Below are 26221 nucleotides of genomic sequence, written 5' to 3' on the forward strand. Positions count from 1 at the left end.
ATGCCCTTGATTTGGGAGGTTCATTTAGCTAGCAAGCTGGGGCCAGCCATGATGAACCAGCCACTGTCCCAGTCCTGCCCCCGAGACACTCAGGAGCCTCCCCCAGGATCTTAGCTACTTGGAGGTCCTATGACATGCTAGGAGGCTTCTAACATGGAGTCTGACTTAATTAATGGGATCTGGTATAATACCACACCATAGCCTAGACTGCTTCCAACACAGTGTTCCTCCACAGTTATAGAGGCTGGACATAGCAGATGAAGGAAGTGCTGGCACGGATGAGCGCCCATGAGCACTCTCTTGGTTGACACATGGCAGCCTTCTTGTTGTGACATCACACCACATGACAGAGAGAGACTTCAGGCTTTCTGGTCCCCACCCCTCCAGTACAGCAGCCCAAGTCTCAGGACCTCACTTAAGCCTGCCTACCTTCCTATCATTTTAGATAGACCCTACCTCCCCACCCTATCATTTTAGAGGTTAGGGCTTTATATAGGAAGTTGGGGGATCAGTGCACAGTAATATTGTTGCCACTGTCCTGAAATGGAAATACAATTTGTGATGGTTTGTATATGTTTGGCCCAGGAAGTGTGTGGCCTTGTTGGAGTACGTGTATCATTGTGGGTGTGGGCTTTAAGACTCTCATCCTAGCTGCCTGGAAGCCAGACTTTTCCTATTTGCCTTTTGAACAAGATGTAGAACTCTCAGCTCCTCTTGTGTCATACCTGCCTGGGTGCTGCCATGCTCCCACTTTGATAATAATGGACTGAACCTCTGAACCTGTAACCCAGCCACAATTAAATGTTGTCCTTATAAGAGTTGCCTTGGTCACAGTCTCTGTTCACAGCAGTAAAACCCTAAGACACAGTTGTTGCTAGTGAAACTACTTAAACAGGTGAAGTTGATTTTTTTTTCCTTTCTCTAAAGCTCCATAGTTTGAAAGGCGGCAAATTCACCTTTTTTTGTATGGTGATGCTTACATGGTACAGAATAATAGCCCACAAATTATTTACTTATTTTAGGCTATAAACTGTCCCTTTTCAGGAGATGTTTTCAGTTTTTATATACTGGATGGAACTAAAATCACCAGTAAGTAGTCCATGGGCATCACAAGCCCTTTGAGATGGGTACTTCATAGTGGCTCCTGCATAGTAATATTTCATCTGAATCTATCCTCATGAACATAGCCAGATATATCCATAATGTATACTAGTGTGCAAGATAATTGGGCTACATTTTAAAAGATCAAAGAAGCTACATGGGGTGGGCAAGAAGACATGGAAAAAACTATGATGTCAAGCTTAGTGCTGGTAGCTGTTGATGACAAATTGATGGCTTTGAATATGGTGTGTGATTTCAGCTTTTGCTGGTGTTTCTAGACATTATTTGTTGATTGTTGTTGTTGTTGTTGTTGTTGTTGTTGTTGTTGTTGTTTTGGGGAAAATGTGGAGGTGAGGGGTTCTGGTGGTCACCCCTAGATCCGTGTGTATCCTAGACACATGCTACATCCCTAGCCACATTGAAGAGTTACTGTGAACTGCGCATACTACTAACCAGGCAGAAGGATGAATGAACAGTCACAGGAGGTGGATCTGGTCATGAATGGTGGAGCATGCCCATAAGCCCAGCTACTGAAGAGGATAAGCCAAGGGGATTACATGTTTGAGGCTAGCCTGGGTTACATAATGATTTTTTTTTTTGTCTCAATACTAATTTTTAAGCGGGGAGTAAGTAAAGCCTTGTGTTCCATTCCCAATACCACAAGACAAACAAAACCCTGGGTGAACTAGGTAAAGGATGTATCAACATTTGTTACATTGTTCTTGGATTTGTGGATAGAAACTTGCTAAAATTAAAGGTCAGATGTGATAAAGAGTCAAATGCACTAAGAGTAAAAAGTCTTGGGAGAAACACTGGGTGGTGATGTCAGCCATGGAAAGCTATTCTCAGAAGGCCTGGGTACACATCTGTTGCCATAACATTGACCACGGGAAGCCATACCTACCACACTCAGACTTCTATGTCCAACTGTGGAAATGTTAATAATGCCTTTTCTGATGAGTCTGCAGCACAATTTTTAGCTACAGTGCCATTGCCCTTTGGAGCAGGCACTGAGGATGTCCTGCCTGTGGAAGGATGTTCAGCATCCTTCTGGTCTCTATTCACTAAGTACCAGCAGGGCCTCTTCCTTGCAAGTTGTAACAAACAAAATACATTTCCAGACATCTTGGTGTTCCATAGAAGGTAAAATTGTCTCCATTTGAAAGCCACTGGTCTAGGGAAAGTACCCAGTACAATTTTCTTAGAGACATGCTATTGATTAAGTAAATATCCTCACCAACACATAGCTCCATGGTTAAAATGGGACTTATCTCAAAGTCTCAAGCCAGATTAAGAGGATTTACATTTTATTTTTTTATGTGCATGTGTGTACAGATACCCATGTGCCATGGTGCACCTATGAAGGCCAGAGGACAGCTCATCAGACTTGACAGCAAATGTCTATCTTCCAAGCCATTTTATCTGTCCAGATATTTAATATTTTTGTATCAATTAATTAATTCATTTGTGTATATGTGGGCATGAAAGTGTGTGCATGCATGTGTGCAGTGTGCATGTGTGTGAACGGGGAGAGGGGTATGCCTAGTTGTGTGCAGAAGCCAGAAGAGGACCTCAGATACCTCAGAGCTAGAATTACAGACATTTGTGGGATACCTAGCTTATTATATATACATGCTGAGATGTAATTTATGTACATTTAAGGGCATGCTCTCACCATGTAGCTCTGGCTAGCCTTGAACTCACTATGTAGACCAGGCTGGTCCCTGACTCACAAGAGATACACCTGCTTCTGCTTCCCAAGTGCTATGATTAGAGGCCTGTGCCACCATACCTGGTCCCATATAATTTTTTCAGGGGCAGCACCAGAGACAGACTGCCTGACTTCAAGTGCATGATACGTAATCTGCCAGCTCTATAACCTTATAACTTCTTGGTCTTCTTTTGTGTATACAAAACTGATCTAATAACAGTGTTTTCTGAGGGACTTTATGGGATTTTAACTAGTCAATTGTCCATTCATCAATAAAGCTATATTATTATTTATTGCTACTGTGAATGAATTTCCACAGATCTCTGACACAAAGAAGATAAGCTGAGCTTCCCTAATCTATAAAACCAAAATTTAAAATGTTCCAAAATCTAGAATTATTTGTCACTGTAATACCACGTGAGGGATGTCATATCATGGACTTTGTGTTGTGCACAAAGGTACTTAAAGTATTAATCTAAGTTACTTTCAAGCCAGATTTGATGGCATGTATCTTTAATACCAGCATTTAGGCAGAGGCAGGCAGATCTTTGTGAGTTCAAAGCCAGCCTGGTCTGTATAGTAAGCTCCAGGTCAACCTAGGTTACAGAGTGAGACCTTGCTTTAAAATAAGTAAATAAATAAAGTTACTTTCAGTTCTTATCAAACATGAATACATTTCCTATATTTTTTGCCTTGGGTCCTATCCCCGAGATACCTCATTATGTAAATGCAAGCATTTCAAAATGCAAAACTTCTGAAACCTGAAACCGATCCAGCATCCCACATTTCAAACAGGAATGCTCTGCCTTTAAATACCCAGCTAAAGGCAGGAAGCAAGTGATGCAGTTCTTCAGCCCATTAGTACAACTTTCAGACTTCCCGAAAAACTGAGCCAGCCTCAGAGACCACCCCCATAGGGTCATATCAGGCAACTTAGATTTGAGATGCAGACGAGCCAGGGATTGTCTACTTCTCAGCCCAACGATCCCAGTTAAAGGAGGTATGGCCAGAGCCTCACCTTGACCTTCTTTTAGGTTTTATAAATCTTGGATAGCAGGCTGGTGAGGCCACATGCCTGTCCTCTAACTCAGATGGCCTGCTGGGGCTTGTGAAGATTTCATCATTTGGCCTTGACTGCTGTGAGTACCAGTCACAGGTGGGGCCATACCCTGGGATAGACTTTATTGTCATGTTGCTGGTGGTGTAATCTCCAGCCCCCTAGGGAAGCAGAAAGAAACGAACATTTATTGTGCACCTACTGTACGCTTTGAAAGCAATAAGCAAGGCCTTCCACTTATACTCTCTTGCGAGGTAGTGTTGTTTTTATTCCATGAGCAAGGAAAGGAAACTGAGGCCCCAGAACAGCAAGTGGCCTTCCCCAGAGTGGTACCACTGTAGAATTGCAGGTGCTTTGATACCCAGGCAGGTCTGATCTTGAAATCTTTATTCCCTTCATATAAGACAAGTTCACAAGTCACATGTCTAGGTTCCCAGCCTCCCTCTGGGTCCCTCCCAGCCTGAAACAGAGGAAGACTCAGGAGATCTGGGTTCTTTGAGGCCTTGCGATGCTTATTCGATTCTTCAGACTTTGATTTCCCAACTGAAAAAAATGAATCACTGAGACACCATGGTTAAAAAAAAAAATACCAGTGGGAGGGCTGGGGAGGCTCAGCATGTAAAAGTGCCTGGCAGTCTGAGTGTGCTAGCCAGTTTTCTGTCAAACTGACACAAGCTAGAGTCATCCAAGAAGAGGGAACCCCAGTTGAGAAAATGTTGCCATAAGATCAGACTGTAAGCAAGTTTATAAGACATTTTCTTAGTTAGTGATTAGTGCTACCCCTGAGCTGGTGGTCTTGGTGCTATAAGAATGCAGGCTGAGCTCCTGCATTGAGAAGCAAGCATGTAAGGATTGCTTCGCTCCTGCCTCTAGGTTCCTGCTTTGAGCTCCTGTCCTGATGTCCCCAGATAATGGGCTGTAACCTGTAAGAGAAAATAAACCTTTTCCTCCCGAGGTTGCTGGATCATGGTAGGTTTTGTTAGTTTTGTTTTGTTTGTAAGTGCAACAAAAGGCTACAAAGCAGAGGATCCCCTCTCTGGACAGCCTCAGAGGAGGGAAAATGAACAGAAAATGGAGAAACTGTCGGCTCTGCTCTTGTGTAGCACATATAACTCGGCTCAGCAGCAGCTAGCTCTGGAAACAGGTGTGTAGAGAAGAGAGTCTTGAAAGATTGTCTGAGACAGACCACATCCCATATTTGTACAGCCAGGTGGTTACCTATCTCTTACCTGGCGAAAGACTGAAGGTACGGACTGGAAGGTTAGAGGGTACCAGGAGAGTTCAAAGCCAGGACATAGCATGCTAAAACATAATTATTATTTGAACATAAACACAGGCTGTGGAGAACTCAACCCTTATATTTAATTTGGTGCCCAGAATGGTGGCAGGCTATCCCCCACCAGGCTGGATAGGACTCTGTGGGAGACCTGGCTGGAAGAGAGATGTAAAGAGAAAAGAAAAGGCACAGATATTAGGGATTCCTGAGTGAGACAAAATCATGGACCTTGCAGTGCGGAAACAAGTAGATTAGTTCCCACTCTTTAGCACACGCAGCTGCTGAGACTCCAGATGTCCTTGTAGCAGAAGAAATAGAGACTGAATACACATGAAGGAGAGGCCCCGGGGAAGTGGGAAGTTCTCATAAGATTCCGCAGAGGCAGTAGCCACGAGGCAAGACTAGGGAGCTGTATTTCAAATCAAGGAGACTTCCAAGATTCACATGATGTTTTAGAAATCAAAACATGAGAAATAACAGCTACATTGGAAGATTGGAAAACAGAAACTGAGGAAATCTGGGAAGCAGAGCCAAAATACAGTGAGATTGGCAACGGGAGAGAAAACAGTGAGCTGGTGCCGAAAGCCTATTCCAGATCAAAATGTATCCTGCGGCACTGAGGAAACACAGGAAGAAGCCGCCATGAAATAACTCAGCGGAATTTCCCAGAAACAGAGGAGGGTTTTCACACTGAAGAGCTTCACTGAGTCCCCAACACAGTGTGTGATAGTCAGCATACACACACACACACACACACACACACACACACACACACACACACACACACAACCATTTGGAAATTTGAAAACCCAGGAGCAATGAAACATCCTACAGGTGTCCGGAGGGGAGATCAGACAACACAGAAATGATCAGGACTCAAGTCGCTCCATACTTCTCACCAGCCACACTGGAGAACTAGACGGGACCAATGCCTTTACCTTTCTCAGGAAAGTCGATTCTGACCTAAAAACCCCATAACTGCAAAAGTATCTTTAAGTATAGAGTAGAGTAAAGATATTTCGAGACATGTGGGATTTCAAAACTTTTGCTTCCTGCCTGTCTCCTTTCCCAGGAAGCCACTAGAAGTGAAGTTCTATCAACATAATGGGGTGATACAGAAAGAGATATCTGAATGCAGCAAAGAGGAGGAGGGTGAAACGGATACTGGAGCACCATAAAGCGGGAGCCCATGGGTGCTGGCTATGCATAGGTTAAGTGGAAGCTAAACACTTAATGACAGAAGGTATATGCTAGTTCTCCAAGAGAGGGTATTTGGGTAATGCAGAATGTGGGGTTGAATCCGTGGTGTGTTTGTAGACACTGAGCTGATGTGAAAATGGTAATTATTAACTCTAGGGAGAACAGAGCAAAAATGGATGAAACAGGATAAGTAAATTAAATCTGTTGACTGACTCTACCCTGAGTCATTTGCAGAGTAAAAAGAAAGAGTGCAGACACTGAAAGCAGCTTCTACCAAAAATGTGATGGAAAGATAGAACACTGAACTATTAAAAATTGTTCCTTTTGGGGGTACGAGTTAAAGGGTTAGGAACTATAAAATGCTCTCTCTCTCTTTTCTTTAAATAATAAGCCTTACCCTGGGCTGATGTCTTAAACTATACTCATATATACCTTTTATAAAATAATTAAGATCAATGATTAATTTTATTTAAAAGAATTATTAATTAAAATTAATTAAATTAAAAAATAATTACAATAAATAATGAAGATCAAACAAGACCGTTTTTAAGGTCCTGTTGGGATATGTAGTCTTTTCCATGGAAGGCAGTGAAGGGGTGCACACAGAATATAAGGAAGCTACCTGTCCATGTCCTGAACTCTGATCACTTGACTGTGTTACTTTGTGAAAAGCTGTCCAACTGTATACATACCCCATATAGTATATGTGTGTTTATTAGCTTTAAAAAACTGTATTGTGCTATACACACACACACACACACACACCCCTCTGCTCAGGACCTCCCTGAACTCTCAGCAATCTTCTCTTGCCTCAGCCTCTTGAGTGCTGGGATTATATACGTTTTTATCATACCTGACTCATGGAGGTCTCTTAAAAAAAAAAAAAGAAAGAAAGAAAGAAAGAAAGAAAGAAAGAAAGAAAGAAAGAGAAAACTAAGTAAAAAATTTACTTAAAAAATATTCACCAGGCTGTATTCCATTTCAGCAGCTTTGTGTATAAATTGTGCATTTCATAAGAGTTCTCCAAAGAGTAAGAATTCAAGTCTCTGACAGCACCATTGGTAGGAACATGCTCTTTTTTTAGCTTCCTTTACTTCCAGAATTTTTGAGCATGCCCAAGGGATGCTAATGCATTTCATAAGGACTTACCCCAGAATCACCTTCGCCCAGCCGGGGTCAGGAATTGCTACTTTTGACAGGTCTTCAGACTGTAGCGTCTCCTTAATGTCTGTCCCATAGTGTAGCACGGCTCCCAGTCGCCCAGCTTCATGATAGGGGCCGGGGGTTGGCAGGACGTGATGCTTAGAATAGGCAACCCCCTCTGATGACCTTTCCGCATACATCTCCATCTTATTTCCACACTGACAACTCCTCTAGGCTCTTCAGCCTGTTCTTACCATCCGCCACGGATAACAGATGGTGTGAACCACTTTTAAGATGCTGGGGAGTACTTCCTTGGAGAATATGCTTAAGCCAAATTCTAGCTCTGTATCCAGCCAGGACCCTCCCAGAGACCACTCCCCAAGCCCACAGAAGAATAGAGTTGGAAGGCAGGAGGTGATGACACCCCCCTGAGCACCTGAGTCCTTGTTCCATCCCCAAAGGCCTGGAAGTCCTCCCCAGCCCTGCTTGTGTCTTGTGGTAACACCCAGACCCCATCACCCTGGTCATCACTGTGAGCTTTACTGAAGTGCTTTGCTGCCTGCTGGTACCTCATCTGTTGTTATATAGTTTCCTCATTTCCCAAACTTTAATTCTCCTTGTGCGTGACTCAAAGTCCTGCTAAACTCTTTTAGCGAAATCCTACCACCAGCTTTCCCCTTCGTTACTGCCAGACACTGAAAATTAGCCAGAAAAGCCTGGCCTCAGCATGCTTGGGTTCTTACTGCAGTATTCAGACCACCAAGAGTGGGAGGGGAGGTGAACTAGCCCATCCAGTGGTTCAGAACACTACAGGAATACCTTCCTTACCGAGAAAAACCATTCAACAGTGGAGAAGAGTATTTATTTAGGATTTGATGAGTCTCATATCTAGACATGTTTCCCTGTTACCACACCTTGGACACGCATTGCCAGGTCTCTGGTGACTCTGGTTTGGTTAGGGAGCTTGTGGTATGTGGTGATTTCCCTTTGTCTCCTTTCCTTCCTTGAAGTACCTCACACTGTGTTGTGTTTGTTCCCTTTCATAAACCACAAAAACACAGATACTTGTAAGAGGCAGTGAGAAAAAATGTTTTTGAGACAGAGTTTCTCTGTGTAGCCTTGGCTATCCTGAAACTTGCTCTATAGAACAGGCTGGCTTCAAACTCATAGGGATTCTTCCTCCTGTTTGTGCCTCAAAAGGACTGGGATTAAAAGCATGTGCCACTCCTGGCTGGCAGGTGGTGGAATTTTAACCTGCTAGAACTGTCAGTAAGCATTAGGAGATTACTTAGGACACAAATAATTGTTCTAGGGTTGTCTAAATATGGGTTCATTATTTTCTTCTCAAATGTACATTAATATTAAAAATTAGGTTTCTTTATTAGAAAAGTAGATATTTATGTAAGAAAATATGAAAAAGGCAAAAAAATTTACAAAGGTGGAAGTTAGTTTCATTTAGCATTCATCCCTCCAGACAGCAGTGTTAGCCAAGGGGCTCACGCACGCCAGGCAAGTCGCTTTTCATGTCTTCTTAGTGACATGTCTGTGGATCAGTTTATCACCTGTACGTTTGCATCTATATGTTTGCATCATTTAACTTTTCTCTACATGTCTTCGTCAGCTGGGTCTCATGGACTAGTATGTCAAATATTTCTCATTTCACTCTGTACCTTTCTTTCTACATTGTGGTTTTAATTTGTGTAAGTTACGTTTGTAAGTGAGAGCACGGTAAAGAAACCACCAAGATGGCCATCCTATGAGTTGGCAGTAAGGTTTTTGTTTTTGTTTTTATCATAGATAAGAGAGGGAGAGAGAACATCCAGAAGCGTCTGTAAGATTTCAGAGCAGAGAGAGAAAGCAGCAGACTAGACATGCCCAGGGCTGTCTGCAAGAGAGAACCGAGAATAGCAAGGGAAGAGGAAAATCTTGTTGTCACAAAGAAAATGGGAAGTGAGCGACATACAGTCTGGCACAGCCTGGAAGCTAGCACAGTGGGTAGATGAGAACAGCTGGGTGGTGAGCATGTGCTCTGAGATGCATAACAAGGAAGGAAGAGTCTGGAAGCTAGTTAGCTCGGTGCACACCGTAGATACAGACAGGTCTTTGGAGAGTCAGACGCCTCACCCGCCAGAGGCAGGGGAGATAGGGAAGTGGGTCTTGCCGTTTCACAGGATTCTGAGGAATGCTAAAAGTATCCACTAGCAATCCTATCATCCAGTGGGAGCCGAGCCGAGACTCATTTCTGCACATGTGTACTAGCCTTTGGCGGTTGACACCTAACACTGTCATCTTCATTATCTGTGCGCTGTATTTATTTAACAAGCCCCCTTTGTGGGACACTTAAGTCGTTCTCGGTTTTTTTTTAGTCCTTTCCGGGTTTAGTTAGATGGCCAGGTAAGCCAGCTTTGCTGTGTTCCCTCAACTGAGATTCTCTTCTTTCTTCCTTGCAGTGGTCTCTGGATCCTCATCCAGCTCCAAGTATGACCCTGAGATCCTGAAAGCTGAAATTGCCACTGCAAAGTCCCGGGTAGGGATCTTCACAGCGTCCGCGCTGTGCACTCAGTAGCCCACCCTCCAGGCTGCTGGCAGCCAGGCTCACCACGCCCCTGGGATAACAGTAATAGTGGTGGTGGTTGTCTTAATGATGGAGCTAGCAGTTGCCTTGACAGGCATTCACCTTGTGCCAGGCATAGTGCCGGGCGCTTCATCTCATGACCTAGCATCGCCCCCTGGAAGTAGCTAATGGCGTTGTCTTCCGCACTTTAAAGATGAGTCAGCAGAGATCAAGAACCTTGCCCGGGGAAACAAGAGTCCTCTGCAGGAATTTTTAGTTTGGTGTCCTCTTATTTCTCCTAGTTGCTGCCCGCATCTTAATTCTTGATTACTTTAGGGGATACGTATTATCACCCCACTTTACTGAGATGGAAGCCAAGGCGCCGCAGTTTAGTGGCTCCTTCAGACTGGATGTTTTAAACACTGGTTTCCTTCACGTCTGTTTCCACATACAAAAAACATAAATAGGGGAAGTGGCCTAAGGCAGGATGGAATACTAGGGGTTCATAGGCTGGTCCGTCCTGTCTGAAAAACTAAAGTTTTTCAGCTCTAGTATACCACACCCATACCAGAACATGAGCTCCGCCATGGTTCTAGATAGTAGATGTTTTTGGAAAGAACTGTCAATCAAGGCATAGTGTATGAAGTCTCTCAGATCTCAGTCAGTAGCACCCATTGAAAGTTCTCCAGCACTCGGCAGGCCAAACACCGTCTGCAAGTGGGCTCTGGCTCTCAGCCATGTCTTGCCTCTAAAGTTACATTGTTGCCTCTCATTGCCTGGAGATGCAAAGTGCTCTTGGGTCCGTCCAGCCTTAAGCTGGTGTAACCCAAGTATTTACTGTTGTCCCCACTCATCAGGACAAGCAAGGAGGGGTAAAAAGGAGTCAGCGGTGCAGAAGAGGTCCCACAGCTAAGAGGTGGAAAGGCCTGACTCTATCCCAGGTTACTTCTTGTTTCCCTAGTGTTGAGATTGGCTAGCAGGACCTTCAGGGACACTGGCTGGGTGAAAGGAGGATGCTGTGACATACTTTGTCCAACAGATATGGGCAGCTCCTTTTGCAGCATCAGTACAGTCAGGGCCTTCTGGGTTCCCCTTCCCAGACTACAGCCTCAAACCCACCTCTGACTCCTTCCTCTGTGTGGTCTTCTCTGCCATCCAGGTCAACAAGCTGAAGAGAGAGATGGTCCACCTGCAGCATGAGCTACAGTTCAAGGAGCGTGGCTTTCAGACCCTGAAGAAGTAAGTCTGCCCTGCAGTGGAGAGTGTGGGGCAGTGTCACCCCCGGTCCCCTCCTGCTCTTTCTGCCCCTCTCTTCTCAAGATGCATCATCCACAATTCTATTTAAATTCTTTTCCATTGGCATTTACTAAAGATGCCATCGCCCCAGGGTGGAAGTAGACTGAGTTATTTCACACCACGGAGCTCTTTCCCCAGTCCTAGAAGCAAGTGTTAATCATTTCTATGCTTGCCTCAGCTCTGCTAATTGACTACTAGACTGTCAGACACAGACAAAGCAAACCCTTTAGTCCCACGGCCCCTAAACTAAGCCACTACTTTACCTAGTACCCACCGAGGAAATAGCAGTCTCTTTTAGCAATGAAAACATTCCTAGGGAATTATGCACCCGTCTATGTGCACGGTCCCCTGTGGGTGGCATAAAGAGATTGCACATCAAATAGACAGGTGTCATTTTCATTTATAGAAATGGACTTACAGCTTGGTCGGGAATACGACTGTTTATTTCCTGTACACTGTATTAGCTGCTGTGATGTTGATTGTGGCCATCAGAAGTTGTAAAGCCTTTGCTCTGTGCCAGGAAACACCTTCAGGTGTTCCTGCATGAGGATGGCCGTCTGATCTCTGCGGTAATCCCGAAGGAGTGTTTTTTGTTTTGGTTTGTTTTTAGCTATAACCCCATTTAATTATATAAATGGAGAAACTGAGTTGTATTCTAAATGTTCAGTAAATACCAGCCTATAATTATGGCTTTTATATCTTTTTAAAAAATATTTTATATGTGTGTAATTTATATATGCATATATGCCAATCATATCTTTCAAACCAGATTCTAACTTCATTCCAGCCAGGGGTTGTACTTTAAGTTCCTTGGTAAATCTTAGTGAACACCAGAGACAGTTCAAGGCCAATAGCGTGCATGCAGACATTCCTAACTTTGACCTTTTAAAACCCCAGTGTCTGTGTGTAACTCCGGAAGCTCCTAAGCATAGTTTAAGGCTGTTCATTTCCCCACATCAAGACCTCTACATCAGACTCTTCCCATTATCCTCAGATCCTCCACAAACCTGCTTTACCACATTGTCACCATGTAGCAGCATGGAAGATTCTTGTCCTTTGGTGAGCTGACAATGGAACCCTAAAGACAACCCTCCCCACCCCTCTGCTTTTCCTCCAAGTTTGATAGCTGGCCAGATGAGACTCTTTTGCAGCCTGGTTGTCCACAGTCCTTCTCTAGAAGGAGCAGACTTCCAGTCTAGGGTGGAGAAAGATTCCTCTCTAACACACACCCTGGCAGAGAGGGTTAGGGATGTATCTTCACAAGGCAGCGGGCCAGGGTTCAAACCCTAGATACCTGGGACCTTGGAAAATAACCTAACCCTTCTGAGTTTTGATGGCGTCATCTGAAAAGTCTGTGGTTGTCAGAACTAAGATAGAAAACCCCTGTCCAGGATGTAACAGGGCCTGACACAGATTAGGCACTCAGGGAGGAGGATGGGAGAGGCTCTCTAGTTAGTTGGTTTTTTTTAGTCTCAGGAAGCAACTCTACAACCCTAACCCCATTAAGAATAGTTTGTGTTGTGCCCCATATTGTTGATGAAGGCACTGACAGTGTTGTAAACAATATGCAGAAGGTCACCCAACCAGCAAGGTCAAAATCAGGACCAGAACCCAAGAACATTTGGGACTTTCTCAAAGGGGACACAGTAAAGGAACTGTCGACATGACCTCTCCGTCCTTAGCGGAAGGTTTATATTGTAAATAAGAAAGAGAAAGTACCCAGTGGCATCTAAAAGAGTTGAGAGCAGAGAGGAAGGAAAGCAGAGTAGACATTGTGAAGGGTATAGAAGCAGGAGAGTGACAGTAGTTGAGATAATGAGTTAGCAAGAGCCAGAGAATAGGGCATGGTGGGAGAACATGAGGACAGCCAGGGATGGAGGATGGATGGATGGATGGATGGATGGATGGATGGATGGGAAGGTGGGTGGATAGGTGGGTGTGTAGGTGGATGGATGGATGGATGGATGGATGGATGGATGGATGGATGGATGGGAGGGTGGGTGGATAGGTGGGTGTGTAGGTGGGTGGATGGATGGATGGATGGATGGATGGATGGATGGGAGGGTAGGGGGTGAATGGACAGACAGACAGACAGACTATAAGAGATAGTGAGAGAGGATAACTAGAAATAGAGAAGGTGGGTGGATAAATCACATGGATTGTAAGGAGTATGAGTTTCTGGGGAGAAGAAAGGACCTGATGTGAAACAGGTACTTGTGGTACTGAGGGAGCCTGGAAGCCAGAATGAGCCTTGATGTGCTGATAGACCCCACAAGTAGCTGTACGTCCCTTCGTCCCTTCTGCCTGAAGTAAGGGAAACAATTTGACAGATGGGAACTGGTGGTTTCGAAAGTTCCTAAGGAATCCTGGCTTTTATCACCAGCTTGAGCTACCGTTTCTAATAGACTGATCACTTGAGACCTAACTGTATTCATTTTCATTATTTATTTACCTGTTGTTTTGATGCTGCGGATGAAACCCAGGGGCTGTACACACCCTAGACATGCGTTCTGGCCATTGAGAGACACCTAACCCTTCCAAGAATTGAACCCCACTAGTGCTAAGCACAGTCTGTCCCCCACAATCTAGACCTCCAGTTCAGAACCATTGGATTACCATCAGTTATTATTGTGGTGCTTGGAGACTAAGTGGATTTTGAAGTTCACATCTCAGTCTCTCCCTGGACACTACTCTAGATAACTCTCTCCCCAGACCCAAAAGGCATAAGGCCCCTTAATTTAAGCTCCCTTGGCATTATGGCTTTTGTTCAGAGTCTGGGGAGAGATGATTCAGGCATTCCTAGTGTGTAGCCTCCAGTGTCTGCAGTCTGGGAACGGTGAGTCGCATTCTTCAGGAGTGATTTAGGGAGTTTCCAGAGTCACCATCACACAGCTAAAGACTGACATGCAGTTCCTCTGCTGTCTTGACAGCAGATGTGTCTACCTCCACAATGGCGGTGACGCCCGCCAAGAGCTGCTGTGCAGCCATGTCTAAGAATCCGTGAGCCTGATTCATGCTCAGCAACAAGAGGGTTTTGTTTGTTTTGTGTTTTTTTTTTTTTTTTTTTTTTTAAAGAGGCTGGAGAAATGGCTCGGTGGTTAAGAGAATCAGCTGCTCTTCTAGAGGGCCCAGGTTCAATTCCCAGCACCCACGTGGTGGCTCACAATTGTCTGTAACTCTAGTTCTAGGGGATCTGACACCCTCACACAGACATACACACACAAGCAAAGAACACCAATGCACATAAAATAAAAATAAATAAATAATTTTTTAAAAAAGTGGAAAGAGAAAAGTTGATGAGGACCGAAGGAAATCTCTCAAAGACAGTGAAGAAGAAAAATCAAAACCAAAGCATGGGGGCTTTGGCTTGCAGCTTGATTCTTTGTGAGTGGAAGGGAATTAAGATTTTGGCTATCACTTTAGCAGAGGAAGGACATGGCAGGGTCTTTCTTTTTACATTTCACAAAGCCCCCTTGGCAGAGTTGTGTGGTCAAGATAAGAAGAACCAGCTGCTGTTCAGAGGCTGTGCCTAGCTTCTGAGGCTGCTGGGCATGTGAATCCCCAAAGGCCTGAGAGAAAGGACAGCTGCATAATTTGGAAATCCTAAAACATATCTCCCCACCACCTACCACACATACACACACACACACACACACACACACACACACACACACACACACACACACAACTTTTCTTTCTCTTTACCCTCTACCCAAAAGGATTCTTTCACTGAGTGTATAATGGTGACCCTTTGTTCTTCCTCGGCCCCTTCTTACTCCAGTTCTAGCCCAAGTGTTCTCAGAGCCCCTCTCTGCAGCCAAATTCCGGAGCTTGGGTTGCTAAGGGCCTGGAGAAATCAGGTAAAGCTCTTTGTAGCCCGGCACACAGACTGCTCTGTCCATCCTTCTGGGAATGCAAAGCCATTCTTAGCCCCTTTGCAGAGGAGAACTCTACCCAGCCTTCAGACCCATGGAAGCATAAAGCTGTCCCCTGCACCTAGCACCCCTGACAGTTTGGGCAGAGCCTCTTCCCATCCTGCTCTCACTCTGGGGATGTTTCTGTGGAATACCACCCGCAGAGCATTGTGGAGCAGTGCTCCTTACGTGAACTTTTTCAGACTAAATCTAAGACAGATCTTAGCCAACCTGACAGGCTTGCCCAGACCCCAGTCCTCTAAAGGAATAGACAAAGCTATTTTTAATATGAGACACAATTGGGGCTTTGTTTTCCCCCCATGGAAGGCAATGAAACTGCAGGGGGCAGTGGTGTGGGTACCCCTTCCTGCTGCCCTCTCTCCTGCTCCAAGCCATGAAGCCAGGGTGGAAACGTTCTCCTGTTCTTGCTCTCCTCCTTCCAAGTGACTTCCCACATGGGCTATTTTTAGCCTAGGACAGTTTGGCTGTAGCAGGAAGCCAGAGAGGAATGCCTGTTAGGATTTTCTCATCCTGTTATAATGGGTTTGTGGTGTTCCCCTGACGGTTAAACTTCCCTTTCTCCACCCTCCTCCAAAGCCTCAGGCCAGCCTTTGATGAAAGAATGAAGCAGTTTAAGTATCTGCTCTCCTATCTGCTCTCCGTAGGGTCTCCACAGCCTAGTCCTCTTCAGACTCCCACTCCTCAGCTCTCTCTGCTTTCTTAGGTCAGTGCTCAGTGGCAGGGCACTTGCCACCCACATGTATGGCCTTGGAGTTGATATCAGCACTTCCCAAAGGGGAGAGGGGTACACTCAGCTCTTCCCTTTACACGACCTTCACTTTCATCAAAACAATCCTACACATAGGGCTGGGATAAACCAGTAATCTCCAAGCTGAGGCTGTTTAAGCCTCCACATTTGTATACTACTTCCTCGTTCTCCTTAGGATTTAAGTCCTTTACACCATTTGACGTTGAAAACAGCTCTGAACACGGCCAGGCAGATGCCATTAATCTGGGCTTCTTTAGAACACTGAGGTGTGTGTGGTTGGGAGGTGCATCCAGTGCTGTGCTGCAGACTGGTGTGACAGTTGGGGGCCCATGTGACAGCTGGGAGTCTTTTTATACTTACCTGTCATTGTCCTTCGTTGTGCCCTGTGATTCAGCATTTTCATTACTGACTGACAGGGTTCTCAGGGGGTGAGACGGCTCAGGAGGTTTAAAAATAAAAAAACAGTGAGCCCAATCCCCAGAACCCATACAAAGATGAAGAGGACAGAACCAACTCCACAAAGCTAAACACAGCAGCTCTCCACTCAGGGTGATTTTGGACCATATATTTGGACAATTTATGGGAGGATTTTTTTTTTTTTAAGACTGTGTAGTCTTGATTGACATGGGAGTCACAGAAATCTGCCTGCCTCTGCCTCCCAAGGGTTGGGGTTTAAAGGTGTGGCCTATGTCACCTGGCAGAAAGTAGTCACAACTCAAGCCTAGGGTATTACTAAGATTCTGTGAATCAGTGCCTGGGATCCCGCTAACCTGTGACATATAGAATAGGAAACACCATCTCCTCACCCCCAACTCCTGAAGTCATGTTCAGCTCTTCTCCAGGGTACCACAGCTAAACCAAGGATTCTACTTCATAAAGTCTTAAGTTACCAATGCAACAAACCAAGTTTCTCAGCCCTTGGGCACATCTATAGGAATCCCCCTCCCCAGCCTCAGGAACTCAGGAGGAAATCAGGTCTTCAGTAAGATCTCATACTTAGAAGAGCCGAACTCTAACAACCACGTTGCCTCTGCATTCCGCAGCCACATACATTTGTAGTCTGATGAGAACCTTCTGTATCTTCTCCGCCAAGTGGGATCTGGAGACGGCTGTGTAGGATAGAGAGAGGAGACTGGAGAGCACCTGTGCTTTCTCCCTGTCCTCTCATGTCTGAACTCTCCTGTTTCCTGGCCTCTAGAATTGACGAGAGAATGTCCGATGCTCAGGGTGGCTACAAACTGGATGAAGCCCAGGCTGTGCTGAGGGAAACCAAAGCCATCAAGAAAGCCATCACCTGCGGAGAAAAGGAGAAGCAAGACCTGATCAAGGTGATATGGGCCCCCAGAGATGCAGACCTCGTACCCTGGGTATAAGGACTTCACTATTTCCACATACCACACAAGCTATCAAGTTCTCAGTATCTGAGGAATTTCCCTAGTCTAAACTTTTTTTTTTTAAGTATTAACATGATACTGCCATGGAAAATTCTATACCCATCTCCGTGGGGTGGACACAGACCCAATATAGGTGCATCAAAAATATCAAGGTGCTCTCTGGCTGTGTTGTATAAAAATACACATGAAACATCAATTTTTATGTTTAGACTTTGGTCCCATCCCTAAGATAATTTATTATGTGATGCCAATAGTCTGAAGTTAAAAGAAAGAATCATAGGCATTTTGAATTGTAACCCTATGAGAGTCACTGTACAGGCGCGTCAATTACAGGGGCAATCAATTAGAAGACACTCCAGTGGGACACTCAACAGCGGCTCTGCTCCATTGCAACTGTACTGCATCAAACAAGTTCTCCAAGGAATCGTTTGATCATCCTCAGTGTACCGATGAGAAGCTGGCAAGTAACAGCATGGTGTCTGACCCTCTAGTCACAAGCTGCCCATGAGTACCCTGTTCTTGGGTCACAATCCAACTGTGTGCCAAAGTTATACTTACCCTCTACCAGGTTTCTTGAGACCACCCTTCCCCCTTTATAAAGGAGAGAAGGCAGGCCCAGAAGCACTGAGTCAATTGCTTGAGGCCCGGCCCATTCAGTCAGTGGCAAAGCCAGACTGGAAGCTTTGCCTGGTTGTACTACCAAAGCCAGGTCCTTACCACCCATCTTGTTTTTGATGAACCAACGACAGAGCCATTTAACCTGAACACCATAATGTCCATTCGTCTGTTCTCTGAGCTGGGAACTGAACCACGGAGATAAGTCTATAACACACTGCTGGGGCTAAGTGCTTTGCAGGCGTGGCTCAGATGATGGCCATCCTACAGATAAAGACAACCTGGCTCAGAGAGCAAGTGGCAGAGCCATGTCCTGAGACATGTGATTCACAAGCCATTCCACTCCTGAATGTAATCCCCACTCAAAAGCCACCTCATCCCGAAGGCACTTTCCCGTCACTCCGCTGACAACAGGAGTCCACAGACTCAGAATTGCTGTGACCAGCTTTGGAAGGAAACATCAGAAAACGACGGGACTGTAGCCCGAGAACAGGACGCTCATGGATAGCTCATGGATGTAGTCCTGCTTTCGACTACAATTCAGAGCGCCACAGCCCACTGTCACTTGCCAGCTTCTCATCAGTACGGTGAGGATGACCAGAGGGTTCCTCAGAGAACGTGTTTGATGCAGTACAATGGCAGTGGAACTGGAAAGACACGTGGCGGTGTCTTCTAATTGATTACACCTGTAATTGACACGCCTGTAAAGTAATGATCTTAGAGTTACAGTTGCTATGATGAGAGACCAACAGCATGTTGAGGAGGAAAGGATTTATTTTGTTTAACCTTTCACTTTCTAGTCCGCCACTGGAGGAAGTCAGAATAGGAACTTAAACAAGGCAGGAACCTGGAGGCAGGAGCTAATGCAGGAGCCATGGAGGAGAGCTGCTTACTGGCTCGCTCCTCATAGTATGCTCAGCCTGCCTTTTTTGTTTGTTTTGTTTTGTTTTGTTTTGTTTTGTTTTGTTTTGTTTTTTGAGACAGGGTTTCTCTGTGTAGTCCTGGCTATCCTGGAACTCACTCTGTAGACCTCAGAACTCAGAAATCCGCCTGCCTCTGCCTCCCAAGTGCTGGGATTAAAGGCATGCGCCCCCACTGCCCGGCAGCCTGCCTTTAAAAAAAAAAACAAGAAAGAAAAAAAGAAATATATATATATTTCTTTAATATATATAATAAATAATAAATAGATATAATGAATATATATATATATATATTCATTCATTCACTTACTCACTTTACATCTGGATTGAAGCCCCCCTTCCTTCTCTCTTCCCAGTCCCACCCTTTTCCCTACCTGTCTGGGGTGGCACAACCCAAAATGGGCTGAGATCTCCCTATCAATCACCAATTAAGAAAATACCTTATTAATTGACGGACCAACAACAGATCCATTTAACCTGAACATCATAATGCCCATTAGTCTATCTCCTCTGTTCTCCGAGCTGGGAACTGAACCATGGAGATAAGTCTATAACACAGTGATGGATCAAAGTGCTTTGCATGCGTGGCTCAGATTATGGCCATCCTACAGATAAGGACAGTCTGGCTTAGATATCGAGTGGCAAAGCCACCATTCGGACCCTGAGACATGTGGTTCACAAGCCACCACTTAAGAAAATGCTTGTCTTCTGGAGGCATTTTCTCAGTGGAGATTCCCTTCTTCTCGGATGACTCTAGCTAGAGTTGAACACTGACTGTTCTTCCGAAGGATACAGGTTCAATTCCCAGCACTCACATGGTGGCTTACAACCATCTATGTCCCCAGTCCCAGGGGATCTGATATCCTTTCCTGGATCCCTGAAGGCACTGACAATGCAAAGACAACACTCACTGTTCCCCACCCCTTTCTACACTGCAGAGTCTCGCCATGCTGAAGGATGGCTTCCGGACAGACAGAGGGTCACACTCCGACCTGTGGTCCAGCAGCAGCTCTCTGGAGAGTTCGAGCTTCCCCATGCCAAAGCAGTTCCTGGACGTGAGCTCGCAGACAGACATCTCTGGAAGTGTGAGTAGACCAGGGTGGCATCTGGAAGGCTGCTCTAGAGGAGAGCCACCTAGTCTCGATCACCTGAGGAGCTGCCTGTGGATGCTAACTTAGCTCCGTGGAGTTCAGCTGTCCCTAGAAGACATGAAATGGTACTATGAGGAAAGGCCAGTGTTGGGGAGCCCGCAGTTTACGTACTGTCTGGCCAAGAGCTGGTGCCTGTAGGCCCTGCCCACAGTGTGTTCTTAATGCGGGAAGCATCTTCCTCTCATCCCGATCATACTGTTTGGTAGCTCTGTTCTGGTTTTCTTTGACCAGCTGGCGAGCAGAGTGTATTTCTCTCATTGTTCCCCCCCACACACATAATGCTTGCAGCTTTCAGACAGCTGCTGCCTCTTGGTGCCAAGGTTCAGCCTGGTCCCAGTAGAGGTTAGTGAAAAAAATGCCACCAGGCATGAAAGTGGCCAAGTAGGACCAGGCCACAGTAAGTGTGATTCCTCAGAGGGCCTTTGCTCTCCTGGAGCCCAGAACGCCGAGTGAACCTGCCTCTTAGCTTCCCGTTGGCTAAATACTGCCTGCCCCTGCCTGATTTCTGTAGCTAGTACCCAACTAGTAAGGGGAGGCTCTGTTCCAAGTGTGATCCCGTGAGCCTGAGGTTTCTTGTTTCTGACAGGCAACTGCAAAAACAGGCTTGTTCCCCCTTCCCTGGCCCAGTTATTCACCCTGTCCCAAGCCCCCCTGAAAGCCAGACTAGGTATGCTTTTTACATTCTAGGATGGTCCTCTGGCGACCCAGGGCTTTCAGTTGCGCCCCTGCCTGGTGTGCCCAGGTTGGATATTGTGTATTTTCTGCTACTATTACCTCTCACCTGCAGCCCTCTGTGTGTTTGTTACCGGCTTTGGCCCCTTTTTCGGCTGTTATATTATGGTACTGTGGGCCTTTGGTTTCTTTCCCAAAGTAGTGCCATACATGAGTTTGAGACTGTTCTTATGGACCCAAGGGAAGAAAAGCATTTTGCCTAACCATCTCTCCCACGGTCTACACAGCCAGCCAGGTATCCTTGGCTCTGCCCACATACCCTGTCAAGTCTTCCATGAGCTATTGAAACCCTGCTCAGTCCCGGCTTCACTGTGGTAATGGTGGCCTTCCTGTCTTCTTCTCTGCCCTCTAGTTCAGCACCAGCAGCCACAATCAGTTGGCCGAGAAGGTCAGACTGCGCCTTCGGTATGAAGAGGCGAAGAGAAGGTAATCACAGCGGAGCTGTGGAAAGATGCTAATCATAACTCTCATGGAGGGGGGGGTCTCTGTGAACATGCTTCTAGTGTCTAGGTTTGTTTTTTTGGAGGGGTTTGGGGGGGGGGAGTTGGTTTGGTTTAGTTTTGTTTTTTTGAGACAGGGTTCCTCTATGTAGCCGTGTCCTAGAACTAGCTCTATAGACCAGGCTAGCCTCACAGAGATCCACCTGCCTCTGCTTCCCCAGTGCTGGGCTCAAAGGTGTGCACCACCACTGCCCAGTGAACACTCCTCCTCTTATTTAATCCTCACATAGATTATAAAGGTAGATGGACTCATCGTTATACATTAATCCTTCCAACTTCACAGAGGAAATTACTGACCCAGGACAATAGAACATCTGAACTGTGTTCGAAACCAAATCTGCTTAACCTCAAAGCCTAGTAATTTTTCTACTATAATCGGTGCTCTCTGATGTTCTTGGAATCAGTTTGGTTTGAAGAAGCAGTTAAGTTTATTTGATTTGGCTCAGCAACAAGCTGAAGAAGACTGTGGCCATTTCTCACTTCCCCAAGAAAGTGTTATTTGTGGTAGTCTTTTGTTACTGTTGTACTGGGGATTGAACCCAGGGCTGTAATAAGCCTTCCAGGCAAGTGCAACAGCGTTGTCTCTGGTTGTTTCTCTAGGTGTGGTGTGTGTTTATTTCAGACAAGGTTTCTCCATGTTATCCAGGCTGGCTGGCCTTGAACTCATCTGTAGTTCAGGAAGGCTTTTTTATGATTTTGGGGGATCAGGGCTACGATACGGGGATTAACTCTTCTAAGTCACATGAGAATACCATCCAATATCTATAGAACACTTGGCAATATATAGAGTTCTTTTTGCAGATCATTCATACGGTGCTCGTGGGCTGCCTTAGGTTACCATCATTAGCCTCACCTTGCAGATGAGGATCCTAGGTCTTAGGAAAGTTAGGATTCCAGGCTGCTGACTACTTTGCTTACATTCAATAAGTACCTGCCACAGACAGGCACCGTGCTAGAAGCTGGAATACCAAAATGATTTTTGTTGTTGCTGTTGGGAATCAAACCCAATATCTTGTTTATGGGAAAGCATGTGTTACACCGCTGAGCCCTCAGATGTCCCCATCTCCTCAAATGACACTTTTTCCAATAAATTATTCTTTTCATCATAAAAGTCAAGGCCAAAACTCCTAACTCCAGGTCTCTGAACTTCAAGTTCATGACTGTTCTTCTCCTAACGCTGCGACCACATTCAGAACTAAGAGCCCGCGAGTAGCCACAGCCCAGTGACTACTGATCATTCAGAACCTGTTGTCCACAGACCCTCTGCATACATTACATCATCGCTGGCTTTCCCCCATTCTGGAGAATAAATAATTGCTTCTCCCATATCCAAGGCTTGAGGCATTTTCCCATAACTGATAAGTGGTCCAACCAGTGATAGCAGTAGCGAGAAACATTTAAGGAGGGATAAATATGTACCAAATACTATGCTTTGTGGTATGCATGCATGTATATAAAACCATCAGCCACCACCCCAGAAAGGAGATCTTAAAATTCCCTTCAGAGATGTGAGTGCCCCGCCCAGGGTCTTAGAGCTCAAGGAAAGATGCTGTTGCCTGCCATGGTATCTGGTCTCTACTTCACTAGGCTGAAACCTGATCAGAAGAAGAGCAGTAACTGTCAAAGTCTGCTCTGAGAATGTCCTGGATACTGGTATTTCATGTCCTTAGAGAAACAGCCTGTTTCCCAGTTCCCACAACACCGTTTCTCATCTCTCATACCTTCTCAACTCCCAGGATCGCCAACCTCAAGATCCAGCTGGCCAAACTTGACAGTGAGGCCTGGCCTGGGGTGCTAGACTCTGAGAGGGACCGACTGATCCTCATCAATGAGAAGGAGGAACTTCTGAAGGAGATGCGCTTCATCAGCCCCCGGAAATGGACCCAGGGAGAGGTGGAGCAGCTGGAGATGGCCCGGAGACGACTGGAGAAGGACTTGCAGGCAGCACGGGACACCCAGAGCAAGGCGCTGACTGAGAGGTGGGTCTAGGGTTAGGAGATAAGTCCCCATGGCCCCAGGAAAAGGGAGAACATGCCAGTCTGACCTGTCACCCCAGCAGGAGCCAGGAGTGAGGGGTCATGGTGGGATACCTGAGCAGTCCTGTGAGCACCCTTAGGTAGAGACGTCACAGCTTTCTAGAGTGGCACTTCAGAAAAGATGGCATATATCCGTGTCAACCAGAACCCTGGTATTTCACACAGGAAGCACAGTGCAGGAAAGTCTGTGCAGGTGCAGGCTCTCAGAAGGATATCTGTTCATTCAAGTAAGCCCTGTAGCACTTTATGACCTGGGGTAGTGATGTTCCAGTGTTGTATTGGTGACTGTCTGTCACAGGTTTCACACAGTGACCATCTCTGTTTTACACACTTGGCTTGTACGCAGCATCACTGGGGAAAGCTTATCCCTGCTCCCAGACACATACACAGGTTTGGAAATCACTATGTTTGTGGGAGGGGAAGGTCCTCTGATGCCTCCTCTCTTTTTGTTAAATTGTCAGCCCTCGGTACCTATGGGTTCCACGTCCCTAAACCAATCACGGATTGGAAGTGTTTGAAGCGTAGATTTAAAAATAACAGGAATACAAATACTTGATACATTACTCTTAACAACTGATTTTATGACACTTAGATTGTGTTCAGACGCAATGTATAGAGATGATTTAAAGCACACAGGAGGGCAGGTAAGATGGCTCAGTAGATAAAGGTGCTTGCCACCAAGTCTGGACAAACTGAGTTTAATCCCCAAGAAGGAGAGGAAAAATTGGACACACATGTGTACACACACACACATATAATAATAATAATTATTATTATTATTATTATTATTATTATTATATAATATATAATAATATATTATAATATATTATAATAATAATAATATTATTATTATTATTATTAAAAGCATACAGGAGAATATGTATGTGCAATGTACAGGTACTATTTTATTTATATGCAGTCTTGAACATCTGAATGCTTTGGTATCCGTGGGGTATCTGTAGCCATCTCAAGGCTATGTGGCTATGTCTTTTTCTTCTTCATGACTTACCAAATTGATTTCAGCACATGGGGGGGGGGGAGGTTGAAGATTGAAGACCAAGGGTATGCATGGGAGTCACAGATAAGGATGCTTATGGGCCAAGCAGGTAGCGAAAATGCCCACCTAACTGTAGACTGTCAGTCTGGAGGGGGCTGCCCCTACTTTGCTACAGTGGGTGCCATTTCCTAGATGCAGCGACTGGGAGAATGGGCTGCATGCCCCCCTGTGGTCCTTATATTTCTTTTCTTGCATCGCTAGAGATGCAAGCCAGAGCTTCAAAACATGCCGGGCAAGCTCAACTCCAGAGCTCTACACCACAGGAGAACTTCAAAAGCTTATCACTTGGATTTCTAATTATCAAATACTGGTGATTAATCCAAACTGTAAAGAAGCCATTAATCAACCTCATCTTTGACCTGGACTTAAGAAGCAAGCCAAGGTCATGCTGTCTGCCTTGTATCCATTTCAGACTCTGTATTTCCGTTGCTGCTCCCTGAAACCCCCACTCCCACAATACCAAGTGGAGAATCCAAGACATCCATTCATCTGTCTACCTATCTATCCATCTGTCTGTTCTTCCACCCATCTGTCTGTTCATCCATTCATTCACTCACAGAAGTTAGCATGTCTATTACTCGAGATCAAAATGAGAAGGCTGCTGTCCGTGAGTCAGTGTATTGGTCCCTTTTCTGTTGCTGTGAGAAAAGTGTGATCAAGGCATCTTATAGAAGAAAGAGTTTATTTGAGCTTATGGTTACAGAGGGATAAGGTGGGTCCTGGCAGGGGAGCATGGCAGGGTGGCTGGAGCAGCAAGCTGAGAGCTCATATATTGAAACACGAGCAGAGAGTAGAGAGAGCAAACCACATAGGGCAGGGCCGGAAGCTCTCAAATCCTGGCCCCGTGACACACTTCCTCCAGCAAGGCCACACCTCCTAAATGTCCCCAAACAGCTCCACCGGTTGGGAAACAAATATCCAAATAGATTCGCCTATGAAGAGCATTTTCGTTCAAACCATGACAGTCACAAAGGGACCCCTCCCCAGCAGCCAAATCTGCTGGAAACTTGACCTCAGACCTTCCGGTTTCTCAGACCATAGGAAATAGATCGTCAAATTCAAGAGAGACTGAGGGAGAGAGAGAAAGAGAGAGAGAGAGAGAGAGAGAGAGAGAGAGAGAGAATACAACAGGGGGGAGGGGAGAGTTCTTTTCAAGCCTCTTCTGTCTATTTTCATTTTGTCCAGACCTTGAGCTTTGTTTCCCCACCTCCCCCTTAAAGAGGGGGGAGTTGAAGCTGACGATTTTTCGTTTTAATTTTTTATATTAATATAAATAGTGTTTGTAAATATTTACAAAGCAGGATGATATTTCAGCATATGTCCACCTTAAATGATGGGGATACCAGGATAATTGGCATTGCTGGTGTTCACATTTATTATCTCTGAATTAGAAGCCATTCGAGTCTCCTCGATGCTTTGAAATACATTGCAGGTTGTTCGCTGCAGCCACCCAACTGCAAGATAAGAACACCAGAACTAATTCCCCATGTGAATGTATTTCGGGACTCATTATCCGCCCTCCCTCTAGCCTTCCCAGTAAGCACAGCTCTTCTCTGCTTCGAGATTGGTTTTTCTAACTTCTAGCATGAGAACGTGCAGTGTTTATCTAGGTCCAGTTCATTTCATTTAACACAGCGTCTTCCAGACCCATCTATCTCACTCCAAATGACAGTATTTCATTCTCTCTCTCTTTTTATGATTTAATAATATTTGTACAAGCGTATACGCACCCTCCCACACACAGTCATTTTCAGATGTGTGTAATTGTTCTGGAGCAGGAATAAGCGAGGGGATT

At 45.3% G+C, this 26221-nt stretch overlaps 1 protein-coding gene across 1 annotated transcript in view; it reads left to right on the forward strand.

The window, feature by feature from the left end:
- Wwc1 (WW and C2 domain containing 1) overlaps window positions 1-26221 on the forward strand; it is a 142089-nt gene that overhangs the window by 75466 nt on the left and 40402 nt on the right. The window contains exons 4-9 of the mRNA XM_034506982.2: window positions 9939-10015; window positions 11202-11281; window positions 17220-17349; window positions 19889-20035; window positions 21186-21259; window positions 23070-23312. Of these exons, the coding sequence (XP_034362873.1) occupies window positions 9939-10015; window positions 11202-11281; window positions 17220-17349; window positions 19889-20035; window positions 21186-21259; window positions 23070-23312 (751 nt within the window). The remainder of the gene's footprint in view (window positions 1-9938; window positions 10016-11201; window positions 11282-17219; window positions 17350-19888; window positions 20036-21185; window positions 21260-23069; window positions 23313-26221) is intronic.

Source organism: Arvicanthis niloticus, chromosome 6 (genome assembly GCF_011762505.2).
Source record: "Arvicanthis niloticus isolate mArvNil1 chromosome 6, mArvNil1.pat.X, whole genome shotgun sequence".
Classification (NCBI taxonomy): domain Eukaryota; kingdom Metazoa; phylum Chordata; class Mammalia; order Rodentia; family Muridae; genus Arvicanthis; species Arvicanthis niloticus.